At 39.0% G+C, this 24,161-nt stretch overlaps 1 protein-coding gene across 1 annotated transcript; it reads left to right on the plus strand.

The window, feature by feature from the left end:
* The first annotated feature begins 592 nt into the window (after positions 1-592).
* LOC148374288 (WW domain-containing adapter protein with coiled-coil-like) lies at positions 593-20,375 on the plus strand. Its single transcript, XM_088334873.1, has 13 exons — positions 593-735; positions 1,115-1,148; positions 2,918-3,107; positions 3,589-3,680; positions 7,021-7,134; positions 7,278-7,368; positions 9,937-10,194; positions 14,616-14,732; positions 16,356-16,495; positions 16,628-16,719; positions 16,832-17,003; positions 18,850-18,977; positions 19,057-20,375. Exons 1-13 carry the CDS (start codon positions 695-697, stop codon positions 19,124-19,126), a joined length of 1,539 nt encoding a protein of 512 aa, XP_088190999.1. The 5' UTR covers positions 593-694; the 3' UTR covers positions 19,127-20,375.
* Positions 20,376-24,161: the final 3,786 nt, after the last annotated feature.

Here is a 24,161-nt window from a genome sequence, read left to right on the forward strand (position 1 = left end):
TCGCCACAGAGGACGCACAGTGCTTGCTTTCCAGCTACGTCACTCAAGGAAAATACCGGAAATATATATATATATTTCAACATAAAGCACAGTGCCATAAAGCAACGAATACGAACATACCAAAAACATAGCCTCAGAATCCAATTACAGTACATTTTCTATGACTAATTTTGACAAATGTATACAAAACACAATTCTCCAAACGTGTATTTGTTGTTGTTTCTTGTACAAACTTGTGCAGGAAAATATTCGAATGTGTCCATTTGAATTAGATCTTCTTCTATACATCTTGCATTACCTGCATTATTTTCCTGATTTGATGACGTTTAAATCAAATTATGAAAATATATTTTATTTTGAAAGAAATAAAACGGAATCTAGAGTATCTAAACATCATCGTCGATTTGGTCAGCTCTTCCTCTCCGTCACTGCTGCGTTCGGTTTAGCGACGTCGTCCGAGGCTAGCTTCAGTGTCTGAATGCCTGACGATGCTCACCGGGTGCTTTTAGCTCAACGCCATCCGCAATGTCGCGCTGATTGTCGGTGCAGTGCGTTTAAGTCCTTGTCCGCCCCAAGAAAGTCTATCTAACAAGCTCCGGAAAAAGAGAAGAAACAGCAGAGCAGGCAGACCGGAGGCCACGGTTTCCCCCATCTCGCTAACACACATATACACGCACACATCACTCCGGCCTTGATGGTGATGTATGCAAGGAAACCAGCAAGAGTCAGTGATGGGTAAATAAGGCACCAAATTGACTAGGGAACACTTGATGCTTCCTATGCATCGCATTGGAATTTTTTATGTCATCGCTAGTTGCTTATCTGGCAGCGGCTAGCCTCGAGAGCTAAATGCTAACATTTTGCAGTCGGCTTGAGTTCGGCTCTTTCCTAATGTTTTGCATCAAGCCATAATGCCAATCCTGCTTTAGGTTGTAATAGAATGAAAAGAGTTCAAATTTAGGAACAACGCCATATAAACATTCTTACTTGAGTGAAGCTAATCGTGCTTCCGCAAACTCCTTTTAGGAGCGGTTATTTTCTTCATTTCTCGATAAACAATGATCTGTCATATTAACGTGTCATACTGTGGTCATATTATTTCTTCTTTACGCAGGTGCACCGAAAGAAGGGATTCCCAGTCCTATCAGGTAAGTTCCAAAAGGTGGAAGAAGGGTATCAATCAAACGTACCCCAATCATTCAAAGTGATGGCTAATCAAGGCATTTTTTTTCAATTTACTGTTTTTTTGTGTTGATAGTTTATGCCAAAGGTTTGCCAAAATCCATCCATCCATTATCTGCACCGCTTATCCTCATTAGGGTCGTGGGGGCGCTGGAGCCCATCCCAGCTATCTTCGGGCAGTGGGCAGGAGACACCCTCAACTGGTTGCCAGCCAGTCGCAGGGCACACAGGGACAGACAATTCACTTGCTCATTCACACCTAGGGACAATTTGGACCGGTCAATTAACCTGACATCCATGTTTTTGGAATGTGGGAGGAAACCCACGCAAGCACGGGGAGAACATGCAAACTCATCTCATTGCCTCAGAACTGTGCTGCACACGCGCCAACCGCTGTGCCGCCGTGCTACCCTTTTTCCAGTAATGTATATATATATATATATATATATATATATATTTAGTCTGACCAGTCTTATCTTGCCCATTTTGGCCTTATGACAACGTCATCGTAGATTGCTAAACTTTGTCCCAGTTCACTAGCAGTTACAGTGGAACCTCGGTTCTCGACCATAATCCGTTCCAGAACCCTGTTCGAGAACCGATTTGTTCAATCACCGAAATCATTTTTCCCATTAAAAATAATGTCAATCGTTTTAATCCGTTCGAACACCCTGAATGTTTACCATGAATGTTTACGTTCGCGTTATCCTAATCTTCCGCACAAAAGATTACGCTAACATGAACGTGTAAAAATAAAAAAATCAGTTCCTTTACAAGTCATTTAGCACCACAAGTGGCTAGCGCTTCATTGGAAAGGGGGCTCCGTTCCAACACCCTGAATTTTGGGCTCAGTTCCAAACCCTGAATGTTTACCTGAATGTTTAACGTAATCATAGAGCTAACCCAGGCTAATCGTACGTTCGCGTTATCGTAATCTTCCGTACGAAAGATCACGCTAACACGAACGTGTAAAAAAAAAAAGATAAAGAAAAGAATTATGTTTAGGATTTCTTACCATTGTGGTGGTCAGCAGAAGGCGCATGCTGTCTTCCCTAGCAAGATCGGAAACTCGCACACCTCTTTCATATTTAGCTATTATGTCATTCTTAAATGCAATAGTTGTACGAACAACTTTTATTTTTTACCTGTCCTGCTTGCACCGACCTTCTTCTGAGGCATAGTTAGGGGCTAAAACACTCCGTTCACCGATATTAAAAAGGGAACTTTTCTCCCCTTTTGGCTGGTCCACACAGTAAAGGGCCTTTTCCAACAAGTGTTCTCTGAAAGCTTGAGTCAGTTGCACGAGGGGTGGGGGCGATCCACACAATCTACACCCGTATGCCGCTCAGCATCGCACTCTAGCGTACGCACTCACGCATTACCGGTGTTCGAACTCCGAATTTTTGACCGAGCAGCGAAGCAAGAATTTCTCGAAATTTTTGGTCGAACTCCGATTTGTACGAACTGAGAGGCGTTCGAAAACCGAGGTTCCACTGTATCTGCGATCAAGCAGTTATTTTGTAAATTAAATTTACATCAATTATCTTTATTTTTATTCTATCTAGTCTGTCTCTCTGTGAATATATAGTTGCTGCGTTGTATTTAATAGGTTTATTATCACTTAATAAGCCAACGTTCAAACATCAGTAAGTCATTAGTAAGGGAGCAATTGGTTGAGGTGGACAGGTATGCAGAATCCCTACTAATCCTTTCTGCTTTGATTATTCTTTCGCAGACCCATAAATCTCAGCCAAAGAGCCAGACCAGCAGCCTTCACCGTTTCGACAAGGTGCGTGATGGCTCATCAGAGTCCACACCCCCATACAAGATGCTGCGGCGCTCAGACGAAAGTCCTGTCAGCAAACATGGAGACGGAACAGGACATGGCAAGGCTAAAATCACCCACACAGTTCGAGCTAAAAATGGTAGGCCAATGTCTGAATGTCTGGCAGCTGCTTTACCTTTTATGGGAAAATATTTCTGTATTAATGCCGCTTAATCGTGGAAAGCCATTATGTCTCCCCTATGAAATTCAGATTTTAATAAATTTTGTGATCACGTCAATGATTTTCCTTCTGCTAGTTCATTTACATGTTGAACCTTATACTATAACTGACAACCTCATTCTTCGACACAATACTGACCCGAAAAGGTATAAATTGTATTGTAAATATTTCCAATGATGAAAAGCACAGAATTGGAAATATAACAACACAACTTGTTTAACTAAACATCACTTGATAAACCGATATGTGATTTTTATAATCAATACAATATAAACAACATTATACTAACACATGCTAAACATTAGAAATTTTGTATTAAAGAAAGGCATTTCTGTGTTTGATTAAACACTGTGCAGTTTTTTTATTTTTTGCTGTTCGGTTATGAATGTCTTCCTTGCAGGGTCGAACGAATCTCCTCACGAGAACTCTCAAAACAACAGCTCCCACCATGGGGCCGACTCACATTTGGCTGCGAGCAAGCCTGCAGACAGAGTAAGATATGCCAGAGTTTGTTTTCCGCACTAAAACCACATGCAATTAAAAAATCGGCAGACATTTCGCTTCAAAGCATGACACATTCACTTGATGTTTTTTTCCATACAATTTCATCAGAGTAGAGAGGTCAGATCTGATCTAATTTCTGGTTGTTTTCAATTTGCATGCGGTATGTTTACATGCAGGCAATAATCTCATTGGGAAAGGAATATTGACAGTATTCAGATCATGTAAAGCCTTGTTAACGCGGGTTATCTAATTACACCTTAGTCCAACTGTGAGTTTTCTGATGGCAGGTGTTGGGGGTTGGTCCTTTCATTGCTTGTGCATGCATACGCATTAAAATAATCCGTCTGTTTGCGCACACGTGCAGTTTACCCTCATCAAGGATATTTTTTTTGCCCCAAAGCACTGTAGGTCTTATCCCAAACAATTTTGGAATTTGTAGTATAGAGACAAATGCTACCTGCAAGCTTTACTCACTCATGTGTATTGGTTGATGTCACTAGGACATTTCCTTTTTTAATTTATTCTCCCACACTGAGAATGCTACAAGTGTAGACATCTATATATAGTGTATGCAACAATTGTATTCATCTATTTATACTATAAGTCTTTTTTTTTAAAACAAGCATGGAACTTAATTGAATTTTGAGAGTGACATGAATGAATTCATCCATTATTTAATGTCAAAAGTTAAATGCAGAAACCCATCATCTATTTGTGTAATGACGGCACTCCCTCATTGCCCTTGTAAATGAAATATTGGCAGACGCCATGTATTCGAGGTTATGCATTTGTCTTTAGGCATGTAAATGACTTGAACTGCTCCAGAATTCCACTATTTTTTTTTCCAATCAGATTATTGCCTACATGTGAACGTACCCATTGTTTGAATCCTCCAATGTCACCACCCACCCTGTAATTTTCACAAAAGTATTTTAATAGATAATACACAATTCTGTCTCATTCGTAATTCACAGAGAGACACAAGAAGGGAGACACAACCATGATCTCTGTATGCAGTAGAATACAGACCTCTTTTGGAGGAGTACTTTTACTCATTGTATGTGATTTCCTTGCAACTTTTGAGATGTGAGAAAATAAAAGAAATAATGTGTTGTGTAAATATATCAAGGCTAAATATATCAAAAACTAATTTCGCCTGAAATTCCTTTTGTCAAATCATGACATCGTATTTACATCAAGTTTATGTACAAAACATGGTTTTTGGAGAATCATTTTTCCCTAGAACTCTCAAAAATGTACTTTTTTTCCCCTGGTCAAAAATATACTTTTTTATAATTTTGCGGTCAATTGCGAGACCCAGGAAAAAAATTGCCATTAATACTTGATTTTAAGTAAATATCTCTAAGAAACCGTTGAACTAAAGGTAATGTTGTTTCACGGCACACGCTTAATAAGTGTCATGATTATTCTTTTATAACATAGGAAAAGACTATTTAAAAAAATTGTGACAATCCCATTAAATGAGACAAATATTCAAAGACTTTTAGGGCTGGACAAATACATTTTGTTGGACTTTTTGGGCTTTTCTTCTAATTTTGGTTGATTCCCTACATATTCAGGGTTTTGTATCTAAGTTTGTGTAGAGTGTGACAAATAAGTATTTAGTCAACCACTAATTCTGCAAGTTCTCCTACATGAAAATATTAGAGAGCCCTGTAATTGGCCACGTGGGTAAACCTCGACCGTGAGAGACAAAATCTTTGGGACCACTGTGTGGAAAATAAGCATTTCGTCAATACCATGAGTTCATCCCAATACTTTATGTACCCTTTGTTTCTAAAAATGGAAGCCAAATCTTTTCGGTAACGCTTCACAAGCTTTTCACACACTTGCTGTTATTTAGATCCATTTCTCCATTCAGATCCCCTGCAAAGCAGTAATGTTTTGGTGCTGTCCTTGGGCAACACAAACTTTCAACTCCCTCCCCAGATTTTTATGGGGTTGGGATCTGGAGACTGGCTAGGCCACTCCAAGACTTTGAAATGCTTTTTACGAAGCCACTCCCTTAGTCACCTGGCCACGTGTTTGGGATCATTGTCAGGTTGAAAAACCCATCCACGTCTCATCTCCAAGGCTCTTCCTGATGGAAGGAGATTTTCTCTTAAAATCTCTCGATACATCCCCATTGATTTTTTTTTTTCTCTATATAGATCAGTCGTCCTGGTCCCTTTGCAGATAAATGGCCACAAAGCTTGATGTTTCCACCTAAATGATGCTTCACAGTGGGTATGGTTTTCTTCGGATAAAAATCAGTATTCTTTCTCCTCCAGACCCAAGATCTTGTGTTTCTGCCAAAAAGTTCTATTTTTGGTTCATCTGACCATCGCATATTCCCCCAGTCCTCTTCTGGATCATCCAAATGCTCTTTAGCGAACCGTGTAGTGGATTCAGCAGGGGGCGCGGCATGCCTGGCAGTGCAGCATTTGAGTCCCTAGCGGCGTGACTGATAAAAGTTTTATTTACTGTGGTCCCAGTTCTCTGTAAGTCATTCACTATGTCCCCCCACCTGTGGTCCTGGGATTTTTGCTCATCTTTCGCATTTATCATGTTGCCCTTGGGTTGAGATCTTGCTTGGAGAACTGGTTCAACGGAGATTATCAGTGGCCTTATGTCCTCTTTTTTTCTAATAATTGCTCCCACCGTTGATTTCCTCACACCAAGTATTTTACCTATTGCAGATTCAGTCTTCTCAACCTGGCGCAGGTCTACATTTAAGTATCTGGTGTTCGGCGACAGCTCTTTGGTTGTGGTAATACTATATTTTGGAGTGTGATTGAGTGAGGTTGTGGACAGGTGTCTTTTATACGGATAATGTGTTAAACCAGGCACCCTGAGTGGAGACTTGCCAGACCTTGTTAGAAGTATGACAGCCAGAAATCTTGTTTGTTAGTAGGCGACCAAATACTTATTTACTACTCTAATTTGGGAAAAAAATCTTTAAAGATCAAACAATGTGATTTTCTTTTTTCCCCCCACATTCTCTCTCAAGGTTGATATTTACCCATGTTGAGAATTACAGGCCTCTCTAATCTTTTCAAGTAGGAGAACTTGCACAATTTGTGGTTGACTGAATACTTATTTGCCCCATTGTATTTGCACAATGTTTTTTTATTATAAAAATGTCCTAAATGTCAAGCTCATAAATCAAAAGCTCATTTGAATAATTCTCATGTAAAAGAGGTGCAGCGTACACTAAACACTTTTTGATTGGCTAATGAAATGAGTGACACTATTTGAATATGGCATGAGATTTTATTGGAGAATAACTTTGCTGTTATTAAATTGATATACCCTGATTTGTGACCAGGACCCCGCAGATGACTGGACAGAACACATTAGCTCTTCTGGGAAAAAGTACTACTACAATTGTAGAACTGAAGTCTCGCAGTGGGAAAAGCCCAAGGACCTGTTGGAAAGGCAAGTCGTCTTGAACACAATTCTAACGTTGAATGAAACATGTATGCATTTTGTTGGTATGTGACAAAAGGAACGGATGCACTATCGAACTGACATCTACTCGAAACTAGTCCCACAAGACTACTGTCTGCGTCTGATTACAGAGAGCAGCGTCAGAAAGACCCCGCCAAGTTGGCGGCAAACAGTTTCCCCAGGGACATGGACTACAGACAAGAAGCCTTGCAGGACAAAGCAACAAGTAGGACACAAGTTTACTCTTGTCATGTTGATGAAATGTTACCATCAATGGGTGCAATCATTGAAAAAAAATTGTCAATTAAAAGAGTTAGTAAATGAATGGCATTAAATGTGCCTTAGCTATAGGGCTGGAAATCTTTCTGAGGCTCACAATTAAATTACACTTATGATTCTGACGTGTAAAATTGTTAGTTTTTTTTTTCCCCATCAATATATTCTTCCTCCGGGCACTCCGTTTTCCTCCCAAATTCCAAAGACATGCATTTCAGGTGAATTGGCCAGTCCAAATTGTCCCTAGATGTGAATGAGAGAGCGAATTGTCTGTTTCCGTGTGCCCTGTGATTGGCTGGCAACCAGTTCAGGGTGTCCCCTGCCCACTGCTCGATGATTGCTGGGATGGGCTCCAGCACCCCCGCGACCCTAGTGAGGATAAGCGTTGTAGCTAATGAGATGAGATATTCTTCCTTCACCAAGACTTAATCTCTTGAAAAGCAAAGCGATTCATTCCACTACAGTGTTTTAACTTGGGGAAACTCATGCAAACTGGAAATGAACAAAAATGGCACATGAGGAGTGAAAATGATTTAAACGAGTTATTTCATGATTTAAAAGTACTTCTCTGCTTTTTATATTTCTATGATAGTGTGACCCTGAATTTGGGAACTTCTCTGTTCAATTTCATATGTAATATGGAAAGGAGCTAAAGCTTTCTTTAAACTTCCTCAAAAACACCCAATGTCTATTTTTTAATTTTGTATTTTTTAATCTGTGTTGTGACTGAGAATGAAAAGTCTAGTTTAGTCGTAAAAGTTGCGGTTAATGATCATCAGTCATCCACTCACCACATGTGAGTGCAGTCGTATTGCATTAAACAGCACGTCCGTGACTCATATTTTAAGTAAAATAACATCAGATGGGTCTTTCTTCAAATGTTCTCTGGTTGATAAATGGTAGTCAGCCAATACAGCTGCAGTGTGTGTTTTTTTTTTTGAGAGGGGCACTTGGCTTTGGCAACATGCAATGGACATATTGTTGTTATATAATTGGTGTGTTTAATAGGGACGATGAAGGGATATGGGAATATAAGCATTTGCTTCTGACTACCCCTTTTCGAACATATTATGTAATATTATTTTGTCGTTAAGTTATTGTTTTTGTTCTGTTTTTATTTTAATGTTCGAATAAAGTTTTCATTCATTCATATTTAAAATTGATAATCATTGTTTGATGTGATGAGGTTTATTTTTCTCTCGTGCTTCTCTTAGCATTGTCTTGCTGGCCGGATTAAATTTGTCAGATGGCCTAAGTTTGACCCCTTGCACTAAATTTATTAGCATTTTTTTCTTATAATTACTGTATGTTTACTTTGGATGAATAGTTTTTATTTGTCAGTTTGTTGGATCCCTTAACCACTAGTGTCTTGGGGGCACCATTTCCCGGGGTGTCTTGGGCAAGTACAGACGGGTGGTGTCCATCCCTTTCCAGGCCTGCATATGTTTCCACCCGGTCTCGAACCGGAGACCTTTCGCGTGTTGGGCGAAAGTTTTAACCACTGCACTACAAAAACATTTGTATGTGTTTGCAATTTTTGGAATTGTATCTCCAAGTCGTTTGAAAACGCTTAACATTATGCAGACGTGGTCTGAGAATACATTTTCTGTCTTAATATTTCTATTTCCACCAATTGCTCCTTATCGATCAGCATGCAATTGTCCACTCAGTCAGCCTGTAGTCTACAAGCGAGAGAAAAATCTATGTGCCTTTCCACTCAAGTCCTTTCAGCAGTGCCCAAAGGAGAAAACCTGAGCACTGAGCCTAGTTGCATCCAAATGAAGCCAATATGATACAACAGAGCGCTGAACCAACTGTCAAAACTGCAAACTGTGTTGATGAACCCTGCGGCATTCATTAAATAAAAGGCATTCAGGGAGAGTAATAATGTACTGGCAGTCATTGGAGTTATTCCACTTGGCACGGCTGTAAAAGTCTGTCCGTACAACCTATGTTGTTGAAAGAGCAGTTGGTTTTGGTATAATAAATGTGTGAAATCAAGAATGAACCAAAACATAATTCCGCCAAGTTTTAGAACATTTAAAACGGTTTTTGAGGCATGTGCCTGAATAAAAAACTAATAGGAAGTTCCACAAATGTGCATACCCTTCAAAATTATTTGACAACGGGCATATCACAAAAAATCAGAGATTGAACGTGATTTTAGCCTTAACAAGTATTGTGGACTTAACACGAAAGGCACAAACCTTTTGTCACCACCAAGCTTTTGGACTTGGCTTGACAGCTTCCCTTGTTGCTGCTTTTCTTTTCACAATTGAGCAATAACAGCAGTGACACAAAATGTTGGGTATGCTTGATGTGATGTGTGCATAACAGTGGAACAGAAGATGCATGGTGAACGAGAAGTGAGTAAATGTTCAGCCGCAGGCCCATCAACATATAATTTCCAAACCTGACGTCTATGTTACCATTATTAAAATCGCTTGTTGTACCTTACCATTAAAAAGCTCCTAGATTGTGCGTCTAAAATAATGTACTTTTATTTGGGTTTTTACAGAGAACGCTTCTGGGGACCAGTCCAATGTCTCCAATTCTGGCCCCATGTCCTCTTCCTCTCAGACTCTGAACTCATCTTCTGCCACATCCACCACCACCTCTTCCTCCTCCTCCTCCACTGTGCAGTTGAGTCAAAGTGGCCAGCCCTCATCGCCAGCACTGCTTCAAGATCCGGCCCTCCTGCGCCAACTCTTGCCAGCACTTCAAGCTACTCTGCAGATGAACAACGGTGGGATGGACATGGCCAAGCTCAATGAGGGTGAGAATGACCAATGGACATAACACTTTCCTTAGAAGAGTTTGTCACCATTGTTGAATGTAAACTATGGATCTTTGTCCATCACACATGTAAAAACCTGTGTCAGCATATAGAGAACACTAAGACATAACCATTACTCAACTTTACAGATGAGTTTGGTTGAATGAGTTCAATGTTTATGATTCAAAAAGAAGGGAAATGGGCTCCATGTACTCGAGTGTGCCCTCACTTACATGCATCCACCTCAGTTTAAACATCACAAATCAGAAAACATGTGAGGATTAGTTTTCACTTTAGATTCTGTATGTCATGAAAGTCACTCGAGCGGAACATTTCCAGAGACGGCAATATTCATACTTTGCCGTGGCCTGATGCTGCGAAAGCACAAATATGGAGATTTATATTTGCCTCTTAATTGGACGGATGAAGTGGACAGACGAATTCAATTCTATGAAGTGCGACACGCCGGGTCATTAAGTGCTTGTTTCAGGCAAAAGAATAATGTGATTTAATGACACATTTAATAACACATTTATATGTTTGATTACAATGATCTTATTCATTAAACATCTGAATAGTAAAATTAACATTGAAACATTCAGTTCTGTGCCATAGAATGTGTGACTTTTTATTGCTCACTTACTGAGGAAAGCAGTTGGCGTTTGAGCTTTTTAAATTTGGGGTTTTAATTTTTTCTGAAGGATTATCATTGTTTTGCCCCTGCAAATCATGCAAGGTAATCGTTGCAAAAAAAAGTAGATGCATCTCTTTAACAAAACGAATTGTTAAAAATAAATACAGTGCCTTACAAAGTGTTTGGCCTCTTTGAACATTCAACCACATTTCAGACTTCATTCACCAAATTATAAAATAAAAAAAAAATGTCAAGAATCAACAACAAATGGGACAAAGTTGCGATTTTATACTTTTAGATACTTAAAGATGGTACAATATCATTTTCACCCACTTGGAATGTATTACATTTATTGCCATCTTAAGCTGCAATTACAGTTGCAAGTAGTTTGATGTGCCTTGGCCAAGGGGATGTTGAAAGAGCCATATTGGATGAAAAAACTGAATATAAAAATTCTCGAGAGCCGCAAAATAATAAAAGCCTTATGAGCCTTATAACGATTGCAACACATCTATAGTAGTTATATTAGCTTAGTATCTTTCTAACTCTGTTGGTTGCAGAGCATCCTGTGGCAAAAGATGCACCATGTGACTACTTTTGTTGGAGGATACCACCTTAAGTTTATCTTCATTACCAAATTAATTGATAACAGTATGTTTTAGTGCTTTGATAAAACTAAAGAAACACAATAAAGAACAATTTTTGTTGTAATTTGTGTTATTATGATTCAAATAAAACGAACAAAATGGAACATGCACAATCTGCCGCTTATCTCGGCAATAAAAAAAGTGCAATTAAACGCAGCATGAATTTAAAAAAAAAACAAAAAACGTCTGCCTTCTGAAAAGCTAAATAAAATTAAATTAATACAATTTTTAAGTTTGTTTTCTGTGCAAATGTCACATGTTAGTGTATGGGTGAAATGCAGCAGTATCTTCTTGGCTCTATTTTGATACAAAATCCTTTACACCTATTCATGAGCAACAAGACACAATTAATATCCTGGAGTGTCATTCAAAATGTATATGTATACTGATAAAAATCAAAAATCATTTAATAAAAACAGCTACTTTTTCAATTTAAAAAGTGCTTATGTCAGGATTGTATTCTTACCCGATTAATGTGACCTCTGTTTTAATAATATACGGTACCTTAACCCGTTAACTATCCGAAGGCCTGCCGGTTGGCTGCCAGACATTCGATGAACAAATGCGTGCCTGTACGATATCACCAGTAATTAAAATACCTTGGAAAGCTTCAACTATCGGGAGTCAAAATATTCTGACCATTGCAAAATGAACATCACGATCAGTCTGAAACAGGATACCTAAAAACTATAAAGCCAGCGTAACTCACCAGCCCCTGGGTGTTTTCATCTTTGAATGTCCACAAAAATGGCTTTGTTCCATCCAGGACAATCAATGAAATCCAACCGTGTAAAATATTCACTCCATAACATACGATAATGCAGACAAATAGTTGTCCACCTAAAAAGATTTCTCCTTCGTTGGACGTTGCTTCTAGTAATCCGTCCGTTTAACCACACTATTTCCGTTTTCAAATAAATAGTCGTAAAATTATTCCCAATATGGTAGTTAGCCCTTCCCTTTCCATTGACACCTTTTCCTGGATGAGGTTCTGTTCATGTGTTTTTTATTCATGCACAAAGCGTGAAGTTACGTTAAACTTTCTTCATCACATATATCCCTCCTGTGTCAGTCTGACCTTTACTGCTCGGGCTCCCCTGGCAGTCGTTAGAAAAAAATGCATAAATTAGCAGCATCATTGCATAAGCTGCAGAGATGAAAGCTTGTGACAAAAATAGCAGCTTATAGTCTGGAAATTACGGTACATGTTTTTTTTGCATAAAATCTGTGTTACATTGGCATTTTCAAATTATTTTTCTGAGATAATGCATTTTTAAAGACAGCCTGTCCTTTCCTTGACATCCTGAGCTCTGACGTCATCAGAGTAACATGAGCACACTTGCAAGCCAGTTGCTTTACTAAAGACAAAGCTGCTCACCAGGAACATGTTGCACTGCAGATGTACATAAAATGCGCCCTAGATGTTTTGGTTATATTTTGCGGAACAGTATTCATTCAATTCTTGTCTCTTTGCCTGGACGTTACTAAAAAACGAGTTTTGTGGTAAAGTGACTTGCAAATACACCAGAAACTGAAGAATGCAGTTCAATAGGGAATAAACAATACATCTAGACAAGGTTTTTGTCAAGGTTTTCCAACGTGGTGCTTCCTAGGACAGCTGATGTGCCTGCAGACTTATTCAGAAAACAGCCTACTAGTGCAGGGTCATTGTTTTAATTCTAGTAGAATGATTGTTTTAGTGGTTGACTGAGTCTATTCAACACAACTTCTAATAATTAAACTGGTTATAACATAGGAACAAAATAGTTACAACATGAAGTTATTTATAAATCTATATCAAATTTGATGCCCTTTGCGATAATTAGTAAAAAAAAAGTACCTTCCGGGCTAAAATGTTGGAGACCCCTGGTTTAAATGATTTTTGCAGTGCAACATCTACTGTATATCTTGCAACAGTAAATATATTGCTGAGATGTTTGGACGTATTCTAAGAGATGGGCAGGGCAGCTGTATGATGCGGCAGGGGTAAACCAGTGAAAGCTGTTGGGCCCTGCTATTGAACAGAAGATTGTTGTGTCACCCTGACCCGAGTGACATTGCCGCTTTTTGTCCCGTTTTATCTGGAAGGACAAAAGCATGAATTTGGCTGCCGAGGTGCTTTTGTAGTTGTTTGGGCATTTGGGTTGGCCATGGTATATTTTGTTTTTTTTGGTTTTGTTTTTGTTATGTTTTTTTCCTTTTCTTGTCTTTATTTGTGTATGTGTTTGTCTTGCTGTCAATCACCCTTCTCAAGGGATATGAGCAGGGTAGACTGATAGATAGAAATATATTGACTCCGTGGGTCTTTACTATGGCCCGTTTCGGCGTGTTTCTGACTGACAAGCGAACTGCGCTTCACTACGAAACGTTACCTTCATGAAAGAGTGATAAAAACTGGATACTATATCAAACACTATCGTAAAAAAAGTCTTAAACACAACTTACTAATCTGTGTGGAAACATTGGCTCCTTTTCCCTTCGTCGCAAGGGTCAAGTTTGCCCTAGTCACTTGCCTCAACCACCGTTTTGAGTTGATATGGCTGTGTATCTAATTTTCTGGCACTATAACTGTTTTTTTGTCCGGACATATCCATCAGGGACTTGTTGTCAAAATTGGCCATAAAATCGGGGTCATTGAAACTTGGTTCACTCTATTTTGGAGCTGACCTCACATGTCGTGTTACTGGGATTTGCCATTTTTACGGTGTTATTTCAATGACATCACAGCTGTACAGCCAACAAGCCATATGGGTCAACTTTAAGACTCAATTTATCAAGTCCCCCGTCACGTGAAATAATTTGCAACATGTTTGTATAATTGTGGGGAGAAACACTAATCGTTCTGTGCCTAATTGAAAGAAAAGCTCTGTTTGGGAATATCTTAAAACAGCCTTCCAAGGCTACACTCTTAGTGTGTGATCATTCAGAGGTGTTCCTGTGGCAAACCCGCATACATTTGTAAAAGTTGAGCATATAATAACTAAAGGTGACACTGATGTTTCTCATTTCCACTGTTTTTTTTTTTTTTTTTTATCTTGCCATACATTGTGTTGCGGTCACATGTTGTATGTCGCTCACTTGTGTGTGTGTGTGTGTGTGTGTTTGTGTGAATTTTTGCATTGCCCTCTTCCACCCTCTAGTCTTGGCAGCTGCTGTCACCCAAGCTTCCTTGCGGTCTGTGCTTCATAAGCTCCTCACTGCTGGACCCGCTTTCAACATCACTGCTCTTCTCTCAGCCGCTCAGCACGCCAACCAAGGTATGACCTCCATGCTGTCTCACACCATCTGCCGGTGTCAACTAAAAATGTGATTCAAAGGTCCTGGGGTCCTTAAGTGCCCTTAACTTTACCCACAAACCCACTGTGTTTTTTTTAACTTTCAAAAATCTACACTTTATATTTAAAGTTTACTGTTGATAATATAACAAATTTGTTACTTTAGCAGTGTTTCAAAGCTATAAGCAGATTGTAATATCTACATCTAATATCAAGAAATACATTCAATACCAGATTTTTGTTTTAGGTTGCTTTTCATGTAGTTCTTTGTGTAGATTCACAAAAAACATTTGACTTAATATTTTTTCAGAAATCTATGTATTATGTGAGCATTTTATCTTTTTTGCTATAAAAAACTACACACAATAAATATCTTTTTTTTTTTGTTTGGCTTTGTCGTGAGGTTCTTATGGTTTTAAACAGGGTCACCAAACTCGGGCCCGCCGATGGTTTTATTCCAGTCTGTTCAAAACACTTGGAGACCCCTGGTTTTGAAAATTTGTTGTATTTACTTCTGCCGCCATTTGACTTTCACAGTCATTAAGTATGGTGACAAACTAAGACTGTTATGTGAGAATTTTTTGTTTGTTAGAACAAATTGTTGAGAGGGCAGTCTGTTGGCGGTTTTAAAAACAATCTTGGAGGCTTACTTGCTGGATGTGGATGCACATCTTCTGCTGGTTTAAGGTGGGCTGGATTTAAGTCAAGTCATGTTTATTTGTGTAGCCCTTAAGCTAAAGAGTCTCAAAGGGCTGCACAGACCACAGATTATTGCAAACCACATACTATTATTTCACCATCCCCTGATCTAAAACCTACACGAGGGCAAGGAAAAACTCAAAAACCTCAACATGAGGAAAATGGAGAAACCTTGAGAAGGGACCGCACATGTGGTAATCCCCATTTGAGGATGATCAGGCGGCAATGGATGTTGCAATTACAAATAGTACAGATATATTGTCAACAAAAAATATACGTTATTCATATGCAATAGAATAGACCTGTGTTTTAAGATTAGATTTAAACATTTCCACTGAGGTTGGAGATCGAATCTCAGGGGGAAGAGCATTCCACAGCACCAGGGCCCAAATAGATAATGTTCTCGAACCTGCGGATCTCTTCTTGGCTCTTGGGATCACTAGTAGACCAGCAGTTTCAGAGCAAAGGCTCCAGACAGGAACATAGGGGGAAATTAAATCTGAACGATATGAGGGAGCAAGTCCATGCATGATTTTGTATACTACCAACAGAGCCTTAAAATCCCATTTTACTACCAAATGGTCTATAGGTTCTAGGGAAATGGGTTATGATCAAGAAATAAACATTTAAATCAAAAGCACTGCTCAATTCAGATTTAACAATACCTGAAGAAAATGACCTGTGAAATTATTTGAGTAATTTTGATAATCTGCCTTACATTAATGCATTTGTCGTTCATAGATGAACAATCGTGTTGTTTTCATAGATACAACTTTGGATAAACCTTGGCCTCCGTACAGAATATTATTATTACTTTTTCACTGCATATTGTGGAGGTCGATATTCACGGGACTGCGATGACGTCGTTGTCCTCGAATGTATTACCTTCTTCTTTGCTGTCCTTAGCGCAACACTCCAGTCAGTCCCCGGCATCTTTGACATCTGACGCCTCGTCACCACGACCTTATGTGTCACCGCGCAATGGCACGGCGCAGAGCAACCCGAAAAACATTCACTCGAGCAACATTACGTCCTTGCAGACTCGGGTGAGTTTCCCTGCTTGCTGCTTAATCTCAAATCCACGTTGGTAACTTAACAACGGTCGCCATTTGTTTAGTTATACTTTCTGTATCTTCCATGTGTATTACGATTTCAGTTCAAATGTTTTCTCCCTCCAGGGAAATGCGTCTTCGGTTAAACAAAGTTCCACACCTCTGGCTCAGACCGCAGAGAAGCGTCCTGAAGATCCCAGGACACTTCAGCAAAGGAGGTAGTTAACGTTAACTCCAAGTGAATTGTGGCAAATTTTCGAGCTATTGACTTTTTCTGTGACAAATACCGTGGGAGTTAACTGTTTTTGCATGCGGTTACATCATCTGCAGCCACGAAATACTCTCTACGGCATCAAGCACAGCCGGCGCAACGTTGCCCCTCACCACCAGTCAAAGTCAGTCTGACGCACCCACGTCCTTCACCCCCTCCCTGGCAGCTCATTTCGATGAAAGTCTCATCAAACATATCCAAGGATGGCCTTCAGAGAATACTGAGAAGCAGGTACTCACTTATACGTCACATTGTTGGATTTTTAGTTTTGGTTTGTTCATGTGTAAAACAAAACAAAAGTGGGCAAAAAGTCTATTGTGGGTTGGTGAATCGTTGCACCACTTCAGGGCGGGTTGGGAATCAAACCTTGGCAAAAACAAAATTGGACTCTGATACAATTTTTTTACATCACTTTTAACATTCCTGTATAAAGAAAATGTAAATCAAAGACAGACTGTTGTTAAGAGGTTAACATATCAAAACAAAGCCGAAAACATGACCCTGGGTTCCTGTGATTGGTAATTACAGTTTCAAAAGAAAATAAAGAACCAAGGTGTCCCTAGAATCCTTCATCCATCCAGTTGTTTTTTAAAAATTTGCATTTAGAGTACTGGTTCTCAACTGGTCTAACTTCAGGACCCACAATCACACTCTAATTACAAGCTGCGACGCAAATCTAGAACAAAATTGAATTTTCTAAATTTATTTCACGAAAGTGCCCACTGTCTGTAGAAGGCTGGGATTGGCTCCAGTAACCCGAGACCCTAGTTAGGATACTTGGTGCAGAAAATGAATTGATGGATGGAAAGGATTGTGCAGTTTAAACCAGAAATAGAAGAATGTATTTCTATTAAGAGTAAACAAAAGCAAAATGGTGAGCAAAACCTAAACGACTTATTCGTCTTAATGCTCAATAATGAAGTCAAAAGTAAAACACTTCAGTAGCTTTGTTTTCAAGATAATATAATCTATATTTCATATGTTCTCCGCCCTATCTGCGTTGGGCAATGTGCAACATGTCATCAAAATTCATCCATCTTTTTTTTTTTTTTTTTTTAAATTGCTGTTGTCAACTTCCTTTTACAAGGAATTGTCGACATCTACTGTTAAGGAGTTAAAACAACCCTTGTTTTTTTTCCTTTTTTAGCATCATTTTGCCTAAGCAAAGGCTGGCAATTCATCAAAAATGGGTCCGAGACCCTCTTTTGGGTCCTGACCCATCAGTTGAGAAACAGTGATCTAGAGCAGTGTTTTTCAAACTTTTTTGAACCAAGGTACACTTATATTTATAAAAAAGTTCAGAGGCACACCGTCCGTCGAAAATTAAGTTACGTCAAATATTTCTCTGTGCTACCTCATAAGCAGATAATTAGTATTCAAAAAGAAGAAAATAATACTTAAAATAAAAAAGAATGATGTGTTTAATTTATGTTTGTATTTTTTTACAGTGCAATCTTAAACCGTTTTGTTAAACAAATGAAGTTATTAAATGTACTGTGCTAACTCATGAGCATATAGTTAGTATAAAAAAGTATATAAAAATCTACTGCCACCTACTGATATGGATGACTATACAGTTCCTTGTCTGAAGATAACAAAAATACTGAATAATGGCCTGATTTTTTTGGAAAGATAAAATTGGGCAAATTCCAGCGGCACAGTAGACAAGGTCTCACAGCACACTGGTTGAAAAACACTGATCTAGAGTGAACATCCTCTAAGAGCATATGTGAAAGGCTATTTAGTTTTTCAGAAGATGTTTTGCCTTAAGGACCTCCATATTACTTTCGTAAATTTCAACACAATCTCTCTGTTTTCAAGAAAATGGGGAAATTGAGGAAAAAAAGAAAAAAACATTGTCTTATATCTTTCAGTTCCCCATCATTATTATGGGCATCCATTTTTTTTCCCTCTCCACTACCAGAATGTGAAGTTGAGAGTAATTAAAGTTAATGAAGAGGACTACAGCCGTTCCATTGTTGTCTGATCTTCCCGGACAGATGTCGAGTTTTGTTTTGCAATTGTGAAATAGTGTTCGCCTGCTGTTTTCCTTCAATAAACATCATCTCTGTGCCAGGCGGCCCGGCTGCGTGAGGACATTCACAACATGGGCAGCCTCTACATGTCGGAGCTGTGCACAGAGATGAAAAATCTTCGCTCCCTGGTCCGAGTCAGTGAAATTCAGGCCACACTGAGGGAACAAAGGTGAGGCAAAGCACTCCATAAAATTGGATGATCGCTGATGTCGCTCATTCTTAAAAAGACTTTGTTGTTGTTCCTTCAGAGTACTGTTTCTGAGGCAGCAGAGTAAAGAGCTGGACAAGCTGAAGAATCAGAACTCTTACATGGTGTGATAGACGAGACTGGGACGGATGGCGCGCAACGTCTACTAACAGCCTACCAGACTCTTGCCTGTTTAGCGCAACTGAAATGCTCTCAGATGGCAGTTATTTTCCAAGGGGGTCATTCATCATCCTCAACACGTCAAGTTTTTATTTTGTGGGGTTATTTTTTCTACGCCCAACCTGAGTCGGTGTCTCATGAGGTTGGATACGGAGGACCCTCTTGCTCTTGGCAGACAACACCTTTTTGCGTGTTTGTCGTACATAATTTCTTTTCAGGTGTTATTAGATGTGTTGTGGTCAGGAAAAAAGATGGCTTTGTTTCAAAAGGTTTACTGCAGCACCTAGTGTCAATTGGTTCCGTGGTCTTTTTCTTGCTTTCTAGCAACTCGCATGGACTATGTTCAATTCAACCGGTCCAGTCAGTCATCTTTAAATTGTATTGCATCACAGTTGGCATTACTCTTTTGCATAATCACCATTCCGTTTGACTCTCTAGTAATTTTCATGACACGAGATGAACCAGTCCTTTCTGAAATTGAAACGCTATCCTCATTCATGGGAATTTGCCTTGCTTCAGTAAAGTCCCTCTAGAGACATAACAGCACCCGAGACTCCACATGCTAAATAGCTGTTTAAGGGGTGGCTGGGGGTCATATAAATAGTTGGACCTATGAAGGCAGCTTGTTAACGTCAAACCAACGATTCCTTGATTACTTATGCATTTTTGAATATATTTAAGAGTTAAGTTTTCCTCACATCTAAATCGGGGGCGAGACTTCATTCCTTTTGTGCCGTGTAGCAAAGTGAGTGTAAAAACAGCTGAGTGACTGAATAGACAGTCATGTAAATTATTATGTTTGTGCTTTTTGTCATACTGCAAAACCTAGTTGTAAAAACACTTTTTATTTTCAAATGAAATTTAAAATTAAATTTTCACTTGACCGTTTACTTCAACATTTACATTTGTGATTTATCTTTAGATTCTTTTGAAATATGTATACAGTCTACAACCGAAAGATTACATTGATCTCCATTTTTCCACACCCAAAAAGAAAAGTTGTGTGGCAGTTGCGTGTCAGCCACGCCCTAAATGCCCCCCACCAAACGCCCTTATTTTTTTTCTATTTTCCATCAGATTATGTTGTGCACACTTTTTCTCTATGGAGTCAGGTTACTGTTGGAATTATTGTGTGGGTTGCAAGGACTTTGTATTCCACTACATATGAGATTAAAATAAAATACCACACCTACTTACATACATACTTTGTTCAAGAGGGTTTTTAGGTTTTTATGTGTTTGTGTGTCTTTACATTGAATCGGTTTAATCAAGAGTTTGCTTTTTTTAAATGATCAAATTATCCATTGTCCACTAGATGGGGACAACGTGCAGGAGCTGACACAAATGATCAGGGCTGAGGAAGCAGCCTTATCAGGAAAAAGTACAATACCGGTTTGTGCGTGGAAGATTAATTGTTTCAGTGAGGGTTAAAGGTTCATGTAATTGGCCAGAAAATGCTCTTCACCGGTTTAGTATAGTGACATTGATCATGGCCGAAATCAGCGCACTTCTGCAGCTGTTCCTATAGTGGCTCTTTGATTTAAACACACATTAGCGACGTCTTTAATCTCACTAAATACCTGATTATATGTTAAATAGAACGGTACGAGAGGTCACAGCCAAACAATTCAAATTTGGAGGGTCAGTATAAAGTTAGGTATTAAAGCCGTGCCTATCCTGTTAACTTGATTTGCAAGACCGACCCAAAGCCAACTCCATCCGTCCAATATCTGCACTGCTTATCCTCACTAGGGTCGCGGGGGTGCTGGAGCCCATCCCAGCTATCTTCAGGCAGTGGGCAGGGGACACCCTGAACTGGTTGCCAGCCAGTTGCATGGCATACAGGGACAGACAATTCATTCGCTCAGTCACACCTAGGGACAATTTGATCCGGCCAATTAACCTGACATGCATGTTTTTAGACGTGGGAGGAAACCCACTCAAGCACAGGGAGAACATGCAAACTCCACTCAGGAGGTTTGATCTCACGACCTCAGAACTGTGCCGCACACACGCTAACCACTGCGACGCCGTGCTGCCCAAAGCAAACTCTCAATTTCTTATTTTTTTGAGGACTCTGGAAAAGGATAGGTGATTTATGAAATCAACGCCCATCTTTTGTTACCAGATCTGTGTTTAAAAAAACCTCAACATTCACATCTTTCAGATTTCATGATGACATTTAAAAATAGTAAAAGTACCTTGAAATCGATCCTGAAACGCATGCAGCGATTTTAAAACCGACTCGTCTTTGTTGATTGACACTTGGAGTATGACTCCTTAACCTCGCTCTCCAAGATAGATTCTGCTGGTATTTGTAATATGTCAAACATTATAATCCATCTTCTACAGAGCCTAGTGATTTTTGCAGAGGTAAACCACTTGTGGTTTGGACCAATTACAAAGCAGAATTGTGTTTTTTGGCAGAAAGTGCGTATGTGAAGAAACATAAAATCACTGAGTGCCAGCAGAGAGACAAAACAAACTGCAACAGCGGTTTCTAGACACTGAAATGAATTCAGTTCTCTCTGAAGTACTCAACCATCTGTTTAAAAGAACAAGAAAGGGTAAAAAACGATAATTAAAATACAATACTATGACGTCCGGCAGTCGAAATATGTCAGGGACTGACATTTTAATCTGTTGCTGCAACTGGTCTATACAGTTTGGAGGACCGACCCGCCCACATGTATAAATGAATGTATAAAGACAGTGATCCCTCACTATAACGGGGTTCACATTTCACTGTTTTGCTGCTTCATTGATTTTCATCGTACATTGTATTCTGCATTGTGATTGGCTAAACAGTTCCTAAAAGACTAAAAATTGGGAAAGAGAAATAGATACATGTTTAATTTGTTCAAAAATGTTGCAGTTTGTAACAACGGTTTATTCTTTGACTGCATTATGTAGTAGAGTATTAATGGGACAATAAGGAAAAAGCACTTTGTACCTCACGGATTTCGCCCATTAGGGGATTCTTTTTAAAACTGAACGATAAACTACGGTTCACGCCATCTCTAACTATATGCCACATATGTAAATTATCACATTAACAATTCACATAATACGTAGATACAGAATATATGTATGCCCTCTGTCATTTATTTATTTTGGTATTTATTTTTCATGTATTTTGTCATTAAAATGAGGAAGGCAACCCAGTTGCTGGAGTTTTCCACCTAATGGTTCATCAGTGATGAACAAATTGGCTTACCTTCAATAAGCATTGAATACATATTCAAGTAAATGACCAAATCTATAAATATATGAATAATATGCATTTGTGTCATGTATATAAGTACTAGGTGATATTATTTAATGTGTTCATTTTATACATAGCATATTTTTGTAGGTACTTGTTTATCCATACATTTATTTCTACATATGGTGGGAGTGGTCCTTCACAAAACAATTCTGCAAGAGTGGTAAAATGAACTATACATTTTTCAAACAAATTACAGGAGCTCAGCCAAGGGCGTAAATTGGGTCTTGGCATTGGTGCATTTTTTGGTGATCAAGTAGTATTTGTGCATACAAAAAAAATGACTCCTCTTTATTGGTGGGGACATGTCCCCTCCATCCTTGCTAAAACTACGGCCTTGGGCTCAGCGTCATATTCAGATTGTGGAGAAGTACCTGGCGTTCAGTGCGATTATCATTCTGGCTATTGCTAGCTTAATAACTCCCCTTCTCCCTCGAATTATACAGCTTTTGGAAAGTTATATTTCTCCTTTACCACTGTGACTTTGAGATTTCCATTACCAGCTGAATAGTTTCCCATTAAATACTCATTTTTACTGGTACAATATTGCTACGGTGTGCTAATCAGTTTACCATTGAGAAGTTTGTTCTGTTTTTAATATTGGACACCTGCAAAAGGAGTTGGCAGAATATGCCAGTTTGTTAATTTGACTGATACACCTCAATATTGCTTTTACTATTATGTACAATTTACAATACTGTCACTCGACCAATCATGTTGCTGTTCTTTGATTTCCACTCTCGTTACAAAGAATCTTCTTTTGTAACCTATGAGATTGACTGTATTACCCGGAATATTAGGCCCACCTAAAGAAAAACCCAAATCGGCCATAAATTTGAAAGTGTGTTTTATAATCATGTGCGCCTTATAAACCAGGATATATAGTGCATTCAATTGGAAATGTAAAGTTACAATTAAATGATAATTTGTATGGTAAATGTTTTGTCTTTGAGAAGCGTATACAGGATTTCACAAAGGTGAGTACACCACTCACATTTCTGCAGATTTTCTTCTAATGTTTATTTGAACAATACAGAAGACACATTGCTTTGTTACAATAGAAGGAAATCTGTGTAAAGCTTATACAGCAGTGTCAATTTATTTTCCCCCTCAAAAAACTCAAAATATAGCCATTAGTAGCTAAAACCCTGGTAACAAAAGTGAGTACACCCTAAAGTAAAAGTTCCCAAAGATCAATATTTTTTGTGGCCACCATCATTTTGCAGAACCATCTTAATCCTCCCGGCCACGGAATTCACCAGAGCCTCACAAATTGCCAATGGAATACTCTTCCACTCCTCCATGACAACATAACAGAGCTGGGGGATGCTTGAGATCTTGTGTTTCTCCACTTTCTACTTGAGAATGCCTCAAAGATGTTCTGTTCAATTTAGATCTAGGGACATGCTTGGCCAGTCCGTCCCTATTTACCCCTAGCCCCTTTAGAAAAGCCTTGGTCATTCTAGAAGTGTATTTAGGGTTATTGTCAGGCTGGAACATCACCCTGCAATCAGATTTCTGAAGGGAGGGGATCATTCTCTGCTCCAGTATTTCACAGTACATCTTTGAGTTCATGATTTCCTCAATGAAATGCAACTCCCGAACTCAAGTTGTACTCATGAAGCCCCAAACCATGACATTCCAAACACCATGCTTGACTTTAGGAATGAAACAAATACGTTTTTACTCTTCAACTGGTTGCCGCAACACATGTTTCAAAC

Source organism: Urocampus carinirostris, chromosome 1 (assembly GCF_059441175.1).
Source record: "Urocampus carinirostris isolate Australia breed hairy pipefish chromosome 1, RoL_Ucar_1.0, whole genome shotgun sequence".
NCBI classification, from domain to species: domain Eukaryota; kingdom Metazoa; phylum Chordata; class Actinopteri; order Syngnathiformes; family Syngnathidae; genus Urocampus; species Urocampus carinirostris.

Bases quoted from the DNA above. Each gene is read 5' to 3' on its own strand.
- LOC148374288 (XM_088334873.1), top strand. From the start codon at position 695: ATGGTGATGTATGCAAGGAAACCAGCAAGAGTCAGTGATGG. The intron at 3,108-3,588 runs GTAGGCCAATGT...TCTTCCTTGCAG, and splicing joins CACAGTTCGAGCTAAAAATG to GGTCGAACGAATCTCCTCAC. The intron at 14,733-16,355 runs GTATGACCTCCA...TGCTGTCCTTAG, and splicing joins CGCTCAGCACGCCAACCAAG to CGCAACACTCCAGTCAGTCC.